The sequence below is a fragment of the Phaseolus vulgaris genome, chromosome 3 (assembly GCF_000499845.2).
Source record: "Phaseolus vulgaris cultivar G19833 chromosome 3, P. vulgaris v2.0, whole genome shotgun sequence".
Lineage (NCBI taxonomy): Eukaryota > Viridiplantae > Streptophyta > Magnoliopsida > Fabales > Fabaceae > Phaseolus > Phaseolus vulgaris.
The window spans coordinates 22,644,721-22,664,794 of NC_023757.2; the positions used below are offsets into that span (position 1 = coordinate 22,644,721).

Genomic DNA, 20,074 nt, shown 5'->3' on the forward strand with positions numbered 1-20,074 from the left:
GAAGGGATCACACCTTCCTCATGCTTTGTTTTAGGCGCAAATTCTAGAAGCTTTTTAGGAGGGAGTTATTTTGAATTTGTGTAGCTTACATTTCAGCACCTTAGGCTATAAATTAAGGTGCAACCCTTGTATTTTTCAGAATTGAAAGGAGAGTAAAGAAACTATACTCAATTTTTTAGTGAGCATTAGAGAGCTTTTGAGCCTTCTTCTCTAGTCTTATCTTGAAGGATCCATGGTGTCTTTCTCTATGTGGCTATTGGAATCACATCACAACTCATGCCCCCAATCATCTAGTCACTCACTTTGAGAGCGTATCTGCCTTCCTCTCATACACTGCACCTGGCTACCCTGGGCGTGACCCTCCCCTTGAGTCGTATCTGTCCCAAAGGCGTCTCTGGGGCGGTAGGGGTACTTCACGAGTCAGGCTGCCCTACACTGGTGCTATCACTATGGCGTTGAATCCACCTTTTCCTTCTCTTTATCACTACCCCGGATTATCGGGACGTGAGGCCTTCCCACGGCGTCGCTTCCTCCATGGTCTTTCCTACACATGGGTATCGGGGAACCGCGCTGTGACTGCCTTGACTTAATGATATTTGATCTTGGCGACGCCCTGGTTGGGCGACGCCTCCACCTAGGCGATGCCTCGCCTTGGCGACGCTTCCTCTTGGCGACGCTGGTACTTGACGTCTCTTCACCTAGGCAACGCCTTGTGTTGACTTTGACTCCTGGCGTTGACTTCGACCTTGACTTTGTCAACACCCGGATACGGGACGGTACACAAGCCCCCCAGTCTTAAGCCGAAGACTTGTCTTTAGCGCAAAGACTAAGGCGTCGCCCACATGCCACCCTGATGACGTGTCATTCCCTGCTGACTCAAAAATTCTCGAATTATCGACGTGACACTCTCTGAACCATAGGGGTTCTCTTAATGGCTGATTGGACATCCTCTGAAGTGGGGAAAATAACACCTTTTGGGGCTACGCTTAATCGTGCGCCACGTGGCTCATCACACGGCCAGACTCTAGGGTCTCTTGTGCTCCCCTTGGGCGCTTAATCCTTTGACACGCAGCACGATCTCACGGCTCCTAATTAGCGCCTCTTGGGTAGCAAATGTAACGTTCAAGTTACCCCAAACCCCGCGCTCACACCACTGTTACATCCATTCTCTTTGCATCTCCGCACTGTTCATCGTCTTCAAACCCTTTCCCTGCAACTCCTGCTCTTTCCTTCGTGCTCTCCTTCCTCCCTTACTACAACAACAAAGGTATGATTTTTGCACATCCCGACTCTTCTCCTTCATCGCATTGCATAGTTTACTGAACTGCCTGGGACTGTTTACGTTTATGCATTACTGTGTTCTTCCGCTTCTCCTTTCTTCTCTGTTCCCTTCTCCTTCTCTCTGGGTTTTCTCGTGTGGGTGGTATTTCCTGGGGTTTTACCCCCTTTTCTGTCTTGGCATCACTTTGTTAAAAACCTTTTTCCTTCTTCTTTCTCCAGCTATTTATTCACACCAAGACGCGCCCAAACTCCCAGTCTGGTTCTCCTCCCAAGACCCCTAAGTCCAATTATAAAGCCTTCTATACATGGGCCCCCGACGAGCTTTTGAACGAGTGCACCAGCCTAACATCCTTTCAGGACCTGGAGAATCATCGTGGGGATCCCCACTTGTATAACTTTAATGCTTTATGCCGCACACATGACGCGCACATCTCCGTTCGTCCCGGCCGACCGGGGGAACCTGTGTGTGTGGATGACAGACCTAGAAAGGGTAGTCCCTTCTTCTTCATGTACCAGACGGTGTTTAAACGCGTCGGGGTGCGCCTCCCATTCACCCCCTTTGAGAGGGAACTCCTCACCGAGATTAACACAGCCCCCGCCCAGCTCCATCCCAACAGCTGGGCATTTGTAAGGGGTTTTCAAATTCTCTGCGGGCACCTGGGCATCCTTCCTTCCGTGGATGTTTTCTTGCATTTCTTCGAAGTGAAGAAACAGGGGAAAAGCTTTTGGGTAAGCTTCTCCGGGATCGTGGCCAGGATCATCCTCTCCCTCTTCCAGAACTCCTATAAAAACTGGAAAGGAAAGTTCTTCAGGGTGTGCAGCGCCAAGCACGACCCCACAGCCTTAGACGGCTTTCCCCTGTACTGGACGGAGCACCCTAAGCTGCTCAGGGCCAAAGCCTTGGATGAGCTATCCCCTGCTGACAAGGAGGTATGCAAGGCCTTGGTTGGCTTGGGGATCGTCTTCGAGACATTGAAGCTTATCGCGAGCGAATACAACGCTCACTCCCTGACCACATATTTTCGTAGGGAGACCCTCCCCTTTCCATCGTTTGTTATCTGTACCTTGCTACCAGATGTTTGTTCCTCTGGCCTCTTCCACCTGTTTTCCATTGTACCATGTGATTCGCGTCTCACATTTCTACGCATTTTGTGATTTTGCATAATTGTTTTGGCTTTGACTTCTGCTGCTGGGTTCATCTGAATGTAGGATTGGTGATGGGCGCCTCCAAAAGGATGATGCTGGCGAAGGCGATAAAGGACGCTCGTGCTGCCAAAGCGGGCGCCTCTTCCGCCCCTACTGCTAACCCGAACCCCCCATCAACCCTGCCTCTGCCACCACCGACCCCTACTGAAGCTCCACTAGGCTCATCTTCACCGTCCCCACATAGCCCTGAGGCGCTTTAGACTCCCGGCTCTCCTCTGCCAATTGTCGCCGTTCCTCTAGCCGTGGCCTCATCGCCGGCACCAACCCCCCTCGACAAAGGGAAACGGGTCTTGGAGATCATATCTGACGATGAGGACTCGGATGGCGTGGTGCCCTTCAAGAGGAGGAAATCTGCAAGGGTTCTCCTCCTACCGGCGGCGTTGCCCCAGGGAGAGGATTCTTTCAGGGACAACCCTCCCAGCGCTACTTCCCTTCCCCCCACAACCGTCCAAGAGGATATAGGTGAAGGCGCTGAGCCTGCTCCACCTCCGACACCGGCAGAGGTCTCTGCTTCGCCTGCCCCCGTCGCTGCCGCCCCCGATTTTATCGCCATCCCTCCTCCAATCATGCATCTGATGAGGGGCTTCAGTGGTGGAACAATGCCAGAGGGCTCCGACAGGAAGGACGGCATGCCTTTCTACTTGGGGGCCTTCTTGGCGGTGGCCCTTGAATGGCGCGCCCAGGCCAGAAACGCTGTTCTGCAAACTCAAACCCTCCAGACCTTGGAAACAAGGGTAGCTGCCCTGAAGGAGGAAAAGAATATTCTGGGACGCCAAAATGAAGCTTATCAAACCACCCTGAAGCAGGTGCAAGAGTCCAAAGCAGAGGCTGAAGAACAACTGGCAGAGGCGGTGGAGCTCCAGGCCGACCTCTACTCTCGGGAAGTCACCCTCAAAGTTCAGGTAACGAGCCTTCAAGATATAGTCGAAGCTTACGAAGAAGTTCAAAAGGACTTGAAGGCCCGCTGCTGTGAGCAAGCTGACGAAAGGGAGCGGATGGAAGGGGAAATGGCTACCCAGGCCAAAGCTATGGGCCTTCTCCAGGTTGACTACGACAAACTGCAAGTCGAGGTCAGCCGACTCCGTGTGGAGAAGGAGGCTTTGGAGAAGCAGGTAGCTTCTGGGGATGCCACCATTGAGGAGCTAGAGAAGGACAAAAAGACCCTCATCCAGGACATGGCGGGCACTTTCGAGGAGGGATTCCAGGAGGCTCTGGCCCAAGCTGTCTACACGAATCCGGGGATCGACATTTCCTACTGCGACTCCACTCACCACATTGTTGATGGAAAGGTCGTGCCCTTGGAACTGGACGATTGAACCGCCACCCTCGACCATCACCTTATTCCTTTACACTTGTTTTAACCTTCTTTGATAAACTTGTAATTCTTTGAATTGTCTGCACTTTCGTTACAACCTTGGGTTTCTGCATGATTACTTTCGTGCCATTGCGATATGGAATTCCGCCTGTGTGATTGTACTTTCGTTCTTTGCCTTCACGTGCTTTGGTTGTTTTGCCTGTACTATACTCGTTTCTTTCACTGCGTTGCTACAGCAGCGCCGTATCCTCCCCGTGTGTCTAAAAACGCCGAGTGCTTTGGGGGGGGGGGTTGTTCCCTCCATGGTCTTTCCTTCCCATAGGTATCGGGGAACAACCCTGCCAGTAATTCGCTGGCGTTTGGCGATCTCGTCTCCCTTCACAGTCTTTCCTACCTGTGGGTATCGGGGAACAACCCTGCCAGTGATTCGCTGGCGTTTGGGGATCTCGTCTCCCTCCACAGTCTTTCCTACCTGTGGGTATCGGGGAGGCGATGCCATTAAACTAGCTTTGACCTCTTCGATTTCGTCTCCCTCCACAGTCTTTCCTACCTGTGGGTATCGGGGAGGCGGCACTGCTGATACTTGGGTTGGCCACGTCGGCAACGTCTCATGCTGGCGTCGCCTTGGGCGTTATTTTTACCTTGGCATTGACTTTGACCTTGGCCCTGGTCGACGCCTGAGGATAGCGAAGAGCTCAAGGTTTCGCCTGTGCCATCCACGTGGCGCTTCTTGCATGGGTGATGGGACGTTCAGTCACTCGACTTGGTCCTGACTCCTACTGTGCCCCTGACCCACTCTCGACGGCGCATCGTACCCTTGGGCATTCTGTTGATACGACGTTTTCTGAGTGTAACCAGTGGTGCCAGGGCCATCCTTCCATCCTCCGCCACGTGGCTCGATCGTGCGGTGCATCCATTCGCGTCGTTTAGCGCTATAACTGCAATACTTCCATGTGCGTCGTTTGGCGCTCTAACCGCAATATTTAATACTTCAAAACTTTAAAACTGTTCTCATCATTCCTGCGCTTTTCGTAACCTACTTGCACCCTTTCTACTTGCACCCTTTCTGTTCTCGCGAAGAGTTCTTCCAGTGTTCGTTCCCCCCAGCGTTTTACCCTTGCGTTACCAGTGGGCCACATGCCTTCAAACCTCCCTGATTATGTTCAAGAATGTCTTCTCGTGCTACTCCCCCCAGGGTCAACCCCAAGGACCCGTATACTTGGGCTTCGAGCGAGCTTCTTGACGAATGCTCATGCTTACTCTCCACCAGGGCCATAAGGGAACACAAAGGGGATTCATGCTCCTATAATCACCGTGCCTTCGCGAGGAGGCACGACGACGACATTGTTGTGCTCCCTTGCACTCTAGGGGAGCCGGTATGTGGAGACGAACGAGCCAACGACGGGGTCCCCTTCTTTTACTTCTATCAGGTGGTTTTCAAAACCATCGGCGTGCGCCTACCCTTCTCCAAGTTTGAGAAGGAACTGCTGACGGAGATCAATGCCGCTCCAGCCCAGTTATATCCCAACAGCTGGGCTTTTGTCAAGGCCTTTGACATCCTTTTCGGGTTTCTGGGTTGTGCACCCTCGGTTGACATCTTTCTTCACTTCTTTGAGGTGAAGAGGCAAAGGAACAACCTCTGGGTAACTCTCAGTAATGTTCCTGGCAGAGTTCTCCTGACCCCCTTCCAAAACTCATTTACTGGGTGGAAAGGCCGGTTCTTCAAGGTCTGCTGCTCTGATCTCGTTCCCTCCGCCCTGGATGGTTTTCCACTGTACTGGGTGAGGGAGACGAGGGCCCTCAAATCCAAACCCTTCAAGAAGCTCGCCCCAAATGACCAGGTGGTTTGCCGGATTCTCGCTGAGGCGGGAGGTTTTGACTCCGCCACCTTGATCAGTTTGGAGTTCAACGCTGGAACTCTCGAGAAGTATATAGGTATGAGTCACTGCCCTAGAAACTTCCGTCTTTATCGTTCTCTATCCGGGTGTGTTTTGCTTCATGGTGTCTCTGACACGTTCAACTTCCTTGGCGCAGGTTCGAAAATAAACCAAGAGCGGAGGACGCGACTTACCCGAGCTCTGCAGACTGAGAGCGGGGCTTCATCTTCTTCCTGTGTTGACTCCGATGGCCACTGAAGAGTGGTTATTTTCGTGTTTTTGTATGAGTTGTAATGTTTGCCCTATTCGCATTACTCCCATTTGTATCGAACACTGCTTGTAACATCAACTTTACTATACCATACTTGGTTTTTGTAACGCCGCTTTACTTTGCATACGTCTCATATATTGTGCGCTTTTCCTCCGTCATGTTTCTTAGCGGCGCCTGCACTCAGGCGACACCTTTCTTCTTGGCGACGCCTTTCTTCTTGGCGACGCCTTCTTTCTTGGCGACGCCTTCTTTCTTGGCGACGCCTTCTTTCTTGGCGACGCCTTCTTTCTTGGCGACGCCTTCTTTCTTGGCGGCACCTTTTTTCATGGCGACGCCCCTTTTTTCTTGGCGACGCCCCTTTTACTAGCGACGCCTCACGCTACTTCAAACGGAGAAAGATAAAGACTGAGAACCAAGGCACGGTTTTTTCTCAAACTTGTTTTTTCTTTTATTTGGCTGACCTCATTAAAAAACCCCAGAAATGGAAAAAGAGTGTCCCCTTTAACAAGACTGTTACATAGCTGCTTTACATAAGTCAACTAAAATAGAACTTGAGGTTGGCAGCATTCCAACTGCGCGGGATGGGACCTCCTTCCAAGGTCTCTAGGCTGTACGAACCGTTGCCCTTAGCCTCGGTAACTCTGAAGGGTCCGGTCCACTTGGGAGACAACTTATTCTCCAGCTCGTATGGGTGGGCTTTCCTCATAACTAGGTCGCCAATCTGAAACTGTCGCGACTTTACCTTAGAGCTATATTTCCGCTCTACTCTTCTCTTCACCGCTTCAGCTTTTATTCTGGCTTCTTCCCTAGCTTCGTCTAGTAGGTCCAGGTTTACCCGCCTTTCTTCTTTGGATTCCTCCACCACAAAGTTTTGAAAACGTGGTGAGCTTTCATGTATTTCTACCGGGATCATCGCGTCCGACCCGTACACCAAACTGAAAGGCGTCTCCATGGTAGAAGATTGGGGCGTGGTGTGGTATGCCCATACGATCCTTGGAACTTCCTCCGCCCACGCCCCTTAGGCCTTCTCTTTAACCCCCTCAGCAAAACTCTGTTTGCTGACTCCACTTGCCCGTTGGTTTGGGGTTGTTCGACTCACGCAAACACTTGCTTGATACCTATCTCAGCGCACAGATTTCTCAACTGCTGACTGGCAAACTGGGTCCTGTTATCGGATATCAAGCGCCTAGGTACGCCAAAGTGGCACACAATGTTCTTCCACACAAAGTGTTGTACCTTGTGCGCAGTAATCGGTGCCACGGGCTCTGCCTCTATCCACTTGGTGAAGTACTCGATGGCAACGATCAAATACTTCATCTGCCTTATCGCCAGTGGGAACTGGCCCAGGATGTCGATTCCCTATGTATGAAAAGGCCACGGGCTATATATGGATCGCAGTTCTTCTGGCGGCGCCTTGGGCCAGTCAGCGTGCTTTTGGCATTGCCTGCAGCGCTGGGCGTGGTGCGCATAGTCCTCTTTTACTGTTGGCCAGAAGAACCCTGCGCGTATCACCTTGGAGGCTAAGGACCTTCCCCCTACGTGGCTCCCGCAAATGCCTTCGTGGAGCTCCGCCATTATCCTGGTACACTCGTCGCCACTTACACACGTTAGGATAGGGTGAGTGAACCCATGCCTGAACAACACTCCATCCACCAGAGTATATCTTGCGGCATTTCTTTTGACCTTCTTACCCTCTTCCGGCTCCAATGGGAGAGTCCCATCCGCCAGGTATCGTTTGTATGGCGTCATCCAGGTGTCTCCTTCGGCTAGGACACATACCTGCATTTGCCTTCCTTCTTCAGGCATATTCGCGTACGTGCTGATGCGGGGCGTCTTCAGCGTATCTTGGGTCAGAGAGTGATGATTCCTTGGACTCTCTCTTGATGTACAGATCTGGAGGACATCCACCCTATTATCTTCCACGAATTTACGCGGAGCTTTGAGCGTCTCTTGGATCACTGTCCTCTGCCTACGCCCCTTGCCTGAGCTGGCCAGCTTGGCAAGCAGGTCGACTTTGGCATTATGCTCCCTTGGGACATGTATCAGCCAAGAGCGTTAAATGCTCCCTTCAATAGTTGGACGTATCTTAGATACGCCGCCATCTGTGGGTCCTTCGCCTGGAACTCACCCGACACCTGCCCCGTAATCAGCTGGGAATCGCTTTTCACCAGGAGGTTCTGCGTGCCCATCTCCTTGGCCAGGAGCATTCCTGCTATCAGGGCTTCGTATTCCGCCTGATTATTACTTGCCTTGAAGGCGAAGCGCAGAGCTTGCTCAATCAGCACGCCGTTGGGTCCCTCCAAGACTATTCCCGCACCACTCCCTTGTTGGTTGGAGGAGCCATCGACCGAGAGCAGCCACTGCGAGCCCACTTCCACCTCTTGCTCACCTCCGGGCGAGAGTTCCGCTATAAAATCTGCGTACACTTGCCCTTTTATGGATCCTCTAGGCTCATACTGAATTTCGTATTCTGACAGCTCCACCGCCTAGCACACCATTCTCCCCGCCACGTCAGGCTTCTGCAGTACCTTCTGTATAGCGAGGTTTGTCATCACTACCACCGTAAAGCTGTGGAAGTAATGACGGAGCCTCCTGGCTGAAAACACCACTGCTAACGCTGCCTTCTCCAGCGCCTAGTATCTCGTCTCAGCGCCTTGTAATTCCTTGATCACGAAATAGATGGGCTTTTGACTCTGGTCCTGTTCCTGGACTAACACAGAGCTGATAGCCCGCTCCGTTACCGTAAAATAGAGCCGGAGGGGCACACCTGTTACCGGTTTGCAGAGGACCGGTGGCGTCGCCAGGTACTCCTTTAACTTAATGAAAGCCGCTTCGCATTCGTCAGTCCATGCAAAGCGACTATTTCTCTTGAGGCACTGGAAATATGGGTGCCCCTTTTCTCCCCCGGCGGAAACAAACCTTGAGAGTGCCGCCATCCGCCCTGTCAGCTGCTGCACTTCCTTTACCGACGTCGGGCTTCGCATGGCGATAATCGCTGCGCATTTGTCAGGGTTCGCTTCTATCCCCCTCTCTGTGAGCATAAAACCCAAGAACTTATCGACCTCCACCCCGAAGACACACTTCTCAGGGTTTAACTTGAGGCGGTACTTGGATATTGTGACGAACAACTCCTCCAGGTCTGCCGTGTGCTGTGCCCTATCCTGCGACGCCACCACCATGTCATCTACGTAAGTGTACACATTCCTTCCTAGCATGGGCGCCAGGACCTTGTCCATTAACCTTTGGTATGTGGCGCCCGCGTTTTTCAGCCCAAAAGGCATCACCTTATAACAGTAACTGAAGTCTCGGTCATGAATGCAGTTTTACTCTCATCTCTCGGGTGCATCTTGATCTGGTTGTACCCTGAGAATGCGTCCAGGAAGCTCAGCACCTTGCTGCCGGATGCACTATCCACGAACGCGTCGATGCTGGACAGTGGGTACGAGTCCTTCGGGCACGCCTTATTCAAGTCCGTGAAGTCCACGCACATCCTCCACTTCCCATTCGCCTTTTTCACCAAGACGACGTTGGCCAGCCACTCGGGGTATTGAATCTCCCTGATGTGGCCGGCACTCAACAGCTTCCGCGTTTCATCCTTTACCACCTGCTGTCTCTCTTCGTTAAAATTTCTCCTTCTTTGGCGTACGGGGCAGACCGTGGCGTCCATGCTGAGGTGATGACACAGGAAATCAGGGTCGATACCGGGCATATCTGAGGCAGACCATGCGAAAGCATCCAGGTGGCGCGAAATCACTTTTGCCACCCCTTCCTGTTCTTCTGGGCTGAGCAAACTTCCTAACTTGAACGTTTTGCCGCCAATCTCCCTCTCCACGGCGTTAGCCGCCAGTTGTTCCCTGCTATCCTTCTCGACGGGCGCCGCCTCTTCCACGGGCAGCGCGTCGCCAGGGCCTTCCTCCATGGGTGCATCTGTTTCTGGCGTCGCCCTCGCGGGTACGGCCTCGTTAGGCGCCGACGCAGCGGGCGTCTCCTCAATCATCGTCGTGTCTGCACACGGCGGACGCTCATACACCATGAACACGCCTTTCTTCGTTTTCAGGCTGTTCTCATAGCATTTCCTTGCCTCCTCCTTATCTGATTTGATGACTATCACCTTGCCACTGAGGTCCGACAGCTTCATCTTCATATGGCGTGTGGAGGCTGCTGCATTCAACCGGTTCAACGCCGGCCTGCCCAACAAGATGTTGTAAGCGGAGCTGGCGTTCACGACCAAGTACCGGATGCTTTCGGTACGCGAGGCCTCTCCGTCCGTGAACTTAGTCCTCAACTTCAGGTAGCCTCGGATTTCCACCTGGTTGTCCGCAAACCCATACAGGCACCCTGTGTAGGGCCTCAAAAGGTCGGGGGATAACCGCAACTTATTGAATGTCAACCAGAACATGACGTCTGCTGAACTTCCCTGGTCGACAAGAACTCTGTGCACCTTTCTCCCAGCTGTGACAACTGAAATGACCACGGGGTCATTGTCGTGCGGCACCACGTCTCGGAGATCCCCTCTCGTGAATACGAGGTCCGACTCCCACGGCTCACCCGAGATTCTTTTTTCGATCGAGTTGACCCCCCTCGCGTATTTCTTTCGCTGGGAGGCGGTGGGTCCTCCGCCGAAAAACCCTCCAGCTATGGTATGGACCTCGCCGAGAACCGGCGTCTCGTGTGCTTGTTCTTCCGCTGGCGGCGGCAAGGTGGCGGTCGTTTTGGGCTCTGCGACATAATCCTTCAAAAACCCGGTTCTCACCACTTCATCCAGCTGGTAACCCAACGACAGGCAGTTATCAATGTGGTGACTGAAAGCCTCGTGGCACTCACACCAAGAGTCTTTTCGAGGCCCCAACACCTTATCGGACTTCGTCGGTCGCCTCAATCTCTCAGCTATATTAGGCACGGCGATCAGGTCCTTCAATTCCACCACAAAATTGTATCTCGCCGGCCTCGTTCTTTCTCTGGCTGGGCGATTGCCTCCTACTGGACCCCGGGGCGGGGGCTTTCTGGCCTGGTAGGGGCGTCTCCCATCTGGTTGCTTCCTTCTCGTCGTGGTCTCATTGACCCTAGCGGGTTGAGCTCACGTCGGTCCCCTCAGGCGCGAGGGTACGATGCTGGTGCGCTTCACGCACACCTCTCCTTCAGAAGCGATATGTTCTACCGCCCGACACCGTAGTTCAGCAAAAGTCCTAGGGCGGTTGCGAATGATGAATTCCCCAAAAGGGCCGGGGCATACGCCTTTCAGGAACGCGTACACAATCATAGGTTCCTCTGTCGTACCAACCTTTACCACCTGGGCCCCGAAGCGATTGATGTATTCCTTTAGGGTCTCTCCTTGATACTGTTTCACATCAAACAAATCGTAGGAGACCGGCGGCGGGGCCTTGTTTGCTAGGTATTGTTCCCTGAACAATCGTGACAGTTGTCGGAAAGAGGTGATATGCCCGTCCGGGAGGCTGATGAACCAGTCCATAGCCATCCCAGTCAAGGTGCTCATAAAGAGCTTGCACTTGGCAGCGTCAGAGCCGCCTACCAGGACCATCTGTGTGTGAAATGCAGCGAGGTGCGTCTCAGGGTCCTCCATCCCGGTAAAGATCACCTTGGGCCTCGCAAACGTGTTCGGGATCACTGCATCCAGAATGTCCTGCGAGAAGGGAGTGGAAAACTCCCTTGGCGGGGAGTGGTTCTCCATCTCGTCATGTTCACGTTGCCCCCGATTATTTCGCAGACCCCGGCGCAACTCCTCATTTACACGACGGAGCTCTTCATTCCTCTCATGCGAGGCTTCGAGATCTGCTTGCATGCGTTCCTGTTCCAGTTTCGACTCTGCCATATCCTCCTGCAGCCCCCGCATTATCTCCAGGACCTGTTGCATGGATAGTTATGCTGGGGCCGCGCGTGCAGTACCCCGTCTTGTAGTGGTCATTGTCACGGTCTCTTCAAACCTCCTCCAACGTTACTATAACTTGGTAGATCTTCTCAAACTTGTGATGGGACTGATGTTTTATATCGGCCCCACGGTGGGCGCCAAATGTTCCGTCCGGTTGACCTGGGACGTCTTCGTGCGCGACATCAACCGTCAGCTAGGGACTCCTTCCCACTGGTTACCTGGGGATTCCTGCAAAGAAGGACAAAAGGTCGCCCTAGCGGCCGTTTGCACTCCGACGCTCAAGTCAGCCAGCAAGAAACACCAAAAACTATGCACCTCCGTATCGGAGCACTGCGTATGGCACTCTGAAGGTGGTAAAAAGGAAACTGTGTCTAGTGTATATTTTCTCATTCTGGCCAAAATCCTTCCCTAGTCCCTTGTGCGTAACCTTAAGGCTCGAGCAAGCAACTAGAGTGTTTCTGGAAAATTAGCCAAAAGTCCTCCTCCATTCCCAACATCCTCATCGCTATTTAAACTACCCAAGCATTTAAAGCGCCTTAAAGCGCTTTTAATCATAAAACGTAACGCACTCAATTAACGCGTCTAATTAGAAAACGTAGCGCATTTAAGACGTTGAAACGCTTGGGAGCCTTTATAGTACCTTAAACGCTCGAAACAGAAACTGTATTAAATGACTTTAATTACCTGGTACCTGACTAAATGGTGTTTCTATTCTGACCTGGCTGTCGTACACGTGGAGGACCTCACAGCGCCATGACCCCATCTGGGGACGTTTCTACGTGTGAGTCCTCCATCTTGGGAGTGCTACTGCGCAAGGGGTGACTTTTTGAATGCCAACTCATGCCCCCGATCATCTTGTCACTCACTTTGAGAGCGTATCTGCCTTCCTCTCGTACCCTGCACCTGGCTACCCTGGGCGTGACCCTCCCCTTGAGTCGTATCTGTCCCAAAGGCGTCTCTGGGGCGGCAGGGGTACTTCACGAGTCAAGCTGCCCTACATTGGTGCTATCACTATGGCCTGGAAGCTACCTTTTCCTTCTCTTTATCACTACCCCGGATTATCGGGACGTGAGGCCTTCCCACGGCGTCGCTCCCTCCATGGTCTTTCCTACCCATGGGTATCGGGGAACCGCGCTGTGACTGCCTTGACTTAATGATATTTGATCTTGGCGACGCCCTGGTTGGGCGACGCCTCCACCTAGGCGACGCCTTGCCTTGGCGACGCTTCCTCTTGGCGACGCTGGTACTTGGCGTCTCTTCACCTAGGCGACGCCTTGTGTTGACTTTGACTCTTGGCGTTGACTTTGACCTTGACTTTGTCAACTCCCGGATACGGGATGGTACACTTTCCAAAATTGATCTTAAGAGTGGTTACAATGAAATTCGAATTAAACATGGTGATGAATGGAAAACCGCTTTTAAGACCAAATTTGGTTTATATGAGTGGTTGGTCATGCCTTTTGGCTTGACTAATGCTCCTAGTACCTTCATGCGACTCATGCATCATGTTTTAAGAGCATTCATTGGCAAGTTTGTCGTGGTTTACTTTGATGATATTCTTATATATAGCTTGTCTTTAGAAGATCATGAGTCACATGTTAGACAAGTTTTAGAAACCCTTAGGAAGGCGAAATTGTATGCTAATCATGCTAAATGTTTCTTTGCATTAGATCATATAGACTTCCTAGGGTTTGTGGTTAGTCATAAAGGAGTGCATGTAGATCAAACAAAAGTTGCAGCAATTCAACATTGCCCTACACCCACCAATGTCAATGAAGTACGAAGTTTTCATGGACTTGCTAGTTTTTATAGGTGGTTTGTGAAAGACTTTAGTACAATTGCCGCACCTTTAAATGCCATAGTAAAGAAGGATGTGGTTTTTAAGTGGGGACAAGAGCAAGAAAACGCTTTTCAAACTTTGAAAGATAAATTAACTAAAGCCCCCATTCTAGCCCTTCCTAACTTTGCTAAGACATTTGAAATAGAGTGTGATGCCTCTAATATAGGCATTGGGGCCGTCTTCCTTCAAGAAGGACACCCCATAGCTTATTTTAGTGAGAAACTCAAAGGGAGTCATCTCAATTACTCCACTTATGATAAAGAACTTTATGCTCTTGTTAGAGCTTTGCAAAATTGGCAACATTATCTTTTTCCAAAGGAATTTGTGATCCATAGTGATCATGAGTCCCTTAAATATTTGAAAAGCCAAAGCAAGCTTAATAATAGACATGCTAAGTGGGTGGAGTTTATTGAGCAATTTCCTTATGTGATCAAACATAAACAAGCTAAAATTAATGTGGTTGTCGATGCTCTTTCAAGAAGATATACCTTCTTAAATCTTTTGAATGTTCAATATTTAGGATTTGATCACATAAAGGAACTTTATCATGATGACTTAGATTTCTCTCTAATCTATCAAGAGTGGTCCAAGGGAGGTCACAAAGACTTTTTCTTACATAATGGTTTTCTTTTCAAAGAGAAAAGACTTTGTGTTCCCCATGGATCCATAAGACAATCTCTTGTTAGAGAGGCTCATGAGGGTGGGCTTATGGGACATTTTGGGGTAGCTAAGACCTTACAAACATTGCATGAACATTTCTTTTGGCCTCACATGCGCAAATCCGTACATACCTTCTGTGATAGATGTATAGCATGTAGGAAGGCTAAATCTAAGGTCCAACCCCATGGTTTATATACCCCTCTTCCTATCCCTACAATGCCTTGGGTGGATATTTATATGGATTTTATCTTAGGACTGCCCAAGACATCAAAGGGTAAGGATTCCATCTCTGTGGTAGTGGACCGTTTTTCTAAAATGGCTCATTTTATCCCATGCCACAAAGTGGATGATGCATGCCATATTGCAAATCTCTTCTTCAAGGAAGTTGTTCGTTTGCATGGACTTCCTAGAAGTGTCATATCCGATAGGGATTCTATGTTCTTAAGTCACTTTTGGAGGAACTTATGGGGGAAACTTGGCACAAAACTTCTGTTTTCTACTACTTGCCACCCCCAACTGATGGTCAAACCGAAGTGGTTAATAGAACTTTGGGTCAATTATTGAGATGCTTTATTTCCGGGAATCCAAGGGCTTCAGACGAATTACTACCTCATGTTGAATTTGCTTATAATAGGGTAGTAAATTCCACCACTAACCATTCTCCTTTTGAGGTTGTTTATGGGTTTAATCCCCTCACACCTCTAGATCTTCTTCCCATTCCTGTACTTGATGAGGTTCTATGCAAGGACGATTTTGAAAAGGCTTCTTTTATTAAGGATTTACATAACCGCATCAAGTTACAAATTGAGAAGAAAGTTGGTAAGTATGCTGACACTGCCAACCAAAGGAGAAAGGCATTAATCTTTGAGCTCGGTGATTGGGTTTGGCTTCATTTGAGAAAGGATAGATTTCCTTCTCTAAGGAAGTCCAAACTCGTGGTGATGGCCCTTTCCAAGTCATCAAGAGGATTAATGATAATGCGTACGAGTTAGATATGCCCCCTACTTATCTTGGTAGTAATTCTTTCAATATTACTGATCTCACTCTTTTTTGCTGCAGGTTTCCCGAATTCGTGGACGAATTCTCTCCAACCCAGGGAGTATGATTGAAACCAAGTAAAGGATGCTCAAGCCCATGAAGCCCAATCCCAACAAGGGGCCCAAGCCCAACAAGGGGTATAAGCCCAACAAGGGGCCCAAGCCCAACGAATCACTAGTAGCATGGCAAGAGCTTTGGGACAAGAGTATAATAAGATGGCTCTTCTTATTTCTTTTACAGAATAGGGGTGCGGATGTAATAAATAGGTGTAAGTAGTAAGGGAGGTTAGGGGGGAGTGTAGATAGGAGTTAGGAGGTGCCAAACTAGGAAGGAAAGTCACACTTCCTTCATTGTCTAGTTGGCGCCGAATTTGAGTAGCATTTCAGCACCTCATAGGCTATAAATAAGGTGCTTCCCTTTGTATTTTTCAGATTTGGATTTCATAGTAGAGAGACTATGCTCAAATTTAGAGAGAAATTGTGAGTTTTGAGTCTTCTTCTTCCTTTGCCTTATCTTGTGAGCAATGGTGAGCTTCAAGTGGCGGCACTCCTTCAGTTATTTTGGAACTAAGCTCCAAGTGGCGTGAATGGCTTCTCCAAGTCTCAAAATCCAGCAAGCTCCTTACTATAAGTGTTCTTATTTCATTTTCTTTCAATTCCATTCGGTAGTTTAGCATTTCTTGGTGTTTCCTTTCATTTGTACCGATTAGATTTGTGTTTCCAGCCTTGCTTTGCATTTTCTGTTCGGTGCAGTAGCATTCTTTCCATTTTCTGTTCGGTTTCTATTTTGTGTTCTTCCATTCTTGTTGTTTGATTCCATTTCACAATATATGGACTACCATATGAGTTTTGGTTGGTGCAAAGTCTTGGTGAGTTCTTGAATTAGAACATTGATCCAATTCTAAGTAAAGTGCCATTTCATGACTAACTCAAGTTGGTCCTAAGAATGTCAAAGAATCATGTATTCTTGTTGTTGCATTCACATCAGAGGGGCTGGGGAAGGAGAGTGTACAGGAGAAGCCTGTCCTTGAGGGATCAGAGTAGCATCTCCCTCAAGGCCCTCGGTTCCCCTCTTTCTCCGTTGGACTAAGGGAGACCCCGAGCTCTCCTCTTCGATAGATATAACGGTGGTGGGAGCCTTCACCAACCGTTTCCTCTTCTTATCACCCCTGGTCTCGGGGCCTTCAGCTGGCGCGACCGAGATGGGGGAGGCAGGATAGGCTCGGCGGTAGCCTCCGTTCCAGAAGACGACCCGACAGCTCGTCGGCTCTTAGCTAGCGCTATCAGCTTCTGTCGTCGTTCTTTGTTGGAAGTCATATCTGCATCAGCTAAACACAGCAAAAGGTTAGTGCACGAGGAGCCAAGAAAGAAAATAAATGCAGAAAAGTAATTAACATATGCAAATACGCAAGTATGGCAAGAAAGCGCGAGGATGCATGCCCAGAGAAATAACAAGTTAAAGGAAAGAAGAGAAGGCAAACCAATGTATTTCTTTAGCATTTCTGCGTCGAACTCGTGCTTGATGAGGGTGGAGGAGCCGAACTTAGTGCCCAAACTCGAAAGTAGGCCGCACAGCTCGCGCTCGTATGGTGCCATGCCTCCAAGCCTCGAGGTTTTCTGAACTCTACCTTCGGGACCCAGTAGAGCGGGAAGCCCTCAAGTAGAGTTGGGTTGTGCTCGTTGGAGGTGATCATGTAGAACCTACCCTTCCAATCCTTGAAGGATTGCTGGTATAGGCCCAGGATCACCCTCCCTGACACACCATTCCAGCTTACCCACGACCTATCACCCGGGTTCTTGGCCTCAAAGAAGTGGAGGAAGACGTCGGTTGATGGAGGGTGCCCGAAGTGGTGAGTGGTGGTCGTCCGGTCTTCGGGTTACGCGCAGTTAAGCTGGGAACGAGAGGCGATTCTCGGCGAGAGCGTTGCATACGAGCCTTGTGTGGCAGAGTATCAAAGAAAGGAGAAGTTATGTGCTTTGTAGTGTCGTGCATGAGTGTGGCCTAAGAGAGCTAGCAGCCAGTCGGTGATTGGTGCTCTCTTATCCCATAACGTGCATGGAGCAAAGCAGAGGTGATCGTTCACACAGTAGGTGACGCCTGGTACGTGCCCTTAGCCAAGCCACACCTGGTACTCACGCTGAGGTTGCCCGAGACACCTAGTGAAAGAAACACGCTAAGTTACTTCGTACACGAATAACTTAGGCGCGCAAACAGAGTATATAAAGGCATTCCGCGCTCAAACAAAGGGAGGTAAGATTCATTCTTGCAAGTGACTAGTTTACACATAGAGAGAAAGAGAGAATCACAGAGTGCACACGAGTCTCGCTGAGATTCCTAGTTCTTAGTTCTTTGGTGGTTTTGCGTGGCTGACTTGAGCGTCGGAGTGCAATCGGCCGCTAGAAGGGCCGTTTGTTGTGTTTCGCAAGTTCACTTGGAGCTTTTGGGGAAGTGCTTGGAACGTTCTTGCGGAAGACATAGTTTGACGTGGCGAGTCCTTCGACGATCGAATCACCTGCAAGATCAGCGCCGTTCCCGAGTTCTTCGATTATTCTGAGCGGTCCTGTCCACTTGGGTGACAGCTTGTTCTTCATCTTCCTGCCCACTTGCGTTCAACTCTTCTCTTTACTGCTTCAGCCTTCACCCTCGCTTCCTCCCTGACCTCATCCAGCAAATCCAAGTTCATTCTCCTTTCTGCGTTTGAATCTTCCGTCACAAAATTCTGGAATCTCGGTGAGCTTTCCTGGATTTCCACTTGGATCATCGCATCGCATCCATACACTAAACTAAACGGGGTTTCATGAGTTCCTGATTGCTCAGTGGTATGATATGCCCACACTATACGGGGAACCTCTTCCGCCCAAGACCCTTTTGCCTTCTCCAACCTCCTCCTCAAGCCCCTCAACAACACCCGGTTAGCTGACTCCACTTGTCCGTTCGTCTGCGGGTGCTCGACAGAAGCAAACACCTGTTGTGTCCCGATATCCTCACACAACTTTTTCAACAGGTGACTTGCAAACTGAGTCCCATTATCTAATACCAAGCGCTTGGGCACACCAAAGCGACACACAATGTTCTTCCACATGAAACTCTGGACCTTGTGCGCGGTGATCTGAGCTACTGGCTCTGCTTCGATCCACTTCGTGAAGTATTCGATTGCTACGACCAAATACTTCATTTGCCTGATTGCCAACGGAAAAGGTCCCAGAATATCGATCCCCCACATATGGAACGGCTAGGGGCTATATATTGACTTCAACTCTTTTGGGGGTGGCCTTGTGCCAATTGGCATGTTGCTGGAATTGTTTGCAACGCTGGGCATATCTTTTGCAATCTTCCCTCATGGTTGGCCAATAATAGCCTGCACGGAGAGTTTTTGTTGCCAGGGCTCGACCTCCGATGTGGCTCCCACAAATCCCCTCATGGAGCTCAGTCATAATTCTTACGCACTTTTCTCCGTGCACACATACCAACAGGGGGTGTGTAAACCCAAACTTGTACAACTCATCATCGATTAGGGTGAACATGTTGGAGTTCTTTTTTACCTTTCTGGCCTCCGTCAGATCCACTGGGAGGAAGCTATCTGCTATGTATCGCTGGTATGGCGTTATCCATGTATCTGGTTGGTGGATAGCGCAAACTTGCGTTGTCTTCGCCTCTCCTACTGGGTGCGCTCTAACTTTCGGTGTCCTCAAAGTCTCCTGAGTTAATGATCGGTGACTCCTTGCCATCCCTTCCATCGACTTGCAAATTTGAAGAACCTAGTGGTCTGTTATGAATGCTCGAGGTGTCTTCAGAGTTTCTTGTATAACGGTCCTCTGTCTGCCCCCTTGCCTGAACTGGCGAGCTTGGCTAGCAAGTCAGCTCGGGCATTCTGTTCCCTTGGCACGTGCACCACCTCGAACAAAGCAAAAGACCTTCTTAACTCCTGCACATACTCTAGGTAAGCCGCCATCTGCGGATCCTTGGCTTGGAACTCGCCGGTCACCTGCCCAGTGATCAGCAAAGAGTCACTCTTGGCCATCAGCACCTTTGCCCCCATCTCCTTTGCCAACAAAATACCGGCGATCAGTGCCTCATACTCCACTTGATTATTGTTGGCTTTGAAGGCAAACCTCAGAGATTGTTCTATTAACACATCGTTGGGTCCTTCGAAAATGACTCCAGCCCCGCTACCCAACTGGTTGGACGACCCATCCACCGAGAGTACCCACCGATCATCACTCCTGGCACTCTCCGCTGTTTTAGAAGATAGCTCGACCACAAAGTCAGCGAAGATTTGTCCCTTGATCGGTCCTCGGGGCTCATACCTGATGTCGAATTTTGACAACTCCACCGCCCATTTTACCATCCTCCCAGCTACGTCCGGTTTCTTTAGAACCTTTTTGAAGGGCAAGTCAGTCATCACCCATACTGCGAAGCTCTAGAAGTAATGACGTAGCCTTCTCGCTGAAAACACAACCGCCAGCGCTGCTTTCTCTAAGGCTTGATATCTCACTTCTGGGCCCTGCAACACCTTACTGACAAAATAGATAGGTCTCTGGATTTCATCTTGATCTTGGACGAGCACCGCACTCAGCGCTCTTTCGGTGACGGCAAAGTATAACCTGAGGGGCGTTCCCACTTGAGGTTTGCACAGAACCGGCGGGCTCGCCAAGTACTCCTTGAGCTTCACGAAAGCCTCTTCACACTCCCTCGTCCA

General features: G+C 50.2%; 2 protein-coding genes across 2 annotated transcripts; one reads left to right on the plus strand and one right to left on the minus strand.

Annotated features, from left to right (window-relative positions):
• The first annotated feature begins 3,053 nt into the window (after positions 1-3,053).
• On the plus strand, positions 3,054-3,803 carry LOC137839362 (uncharacterized). The gene has a single exon (XM_068648481.1). The coding sequence runs from the start codon at positions 3,054-3,056 to the stop codon at positions 3,801-3,803; it is 750 nt and encodes a 249-aa protein (XP_068504582.1).
• A 15,362-nt stretch (positions 3,804-19,165) lies between these two features.
• LOC137839363 (uncharacterized) lies at positions 19,166-19,777 on the minus strand. The gene has a single exon (XM_068648482.1). The coding sequence runs from the start codon at positions 19,775-19,777 to the stop codon at positions 19,166-19,168; it is 612 nt and encodes a 203-aa protein (XP_068504583.1).
• Positions 19,778-20,074: the final 297 nt, after the last annotated feature.

Bases quoted from the DNA above. Each gene is read 5' to 3' on its own strand.
- LOC137839363 (XM_068648482.1), bottom strand. From the start codon at position 19,777: ATGACTGACTTGCCCTTCAAAAAGGTTCTAAAGAAACCGGACGTAGCT.
- LOC137839362 (XM_068648481.1), top strand. From the start codon at position 3,054: ATGCATCTGATGAGGGGCTTCAGTGGTGGAACAATGCCAGAGGGCTCC.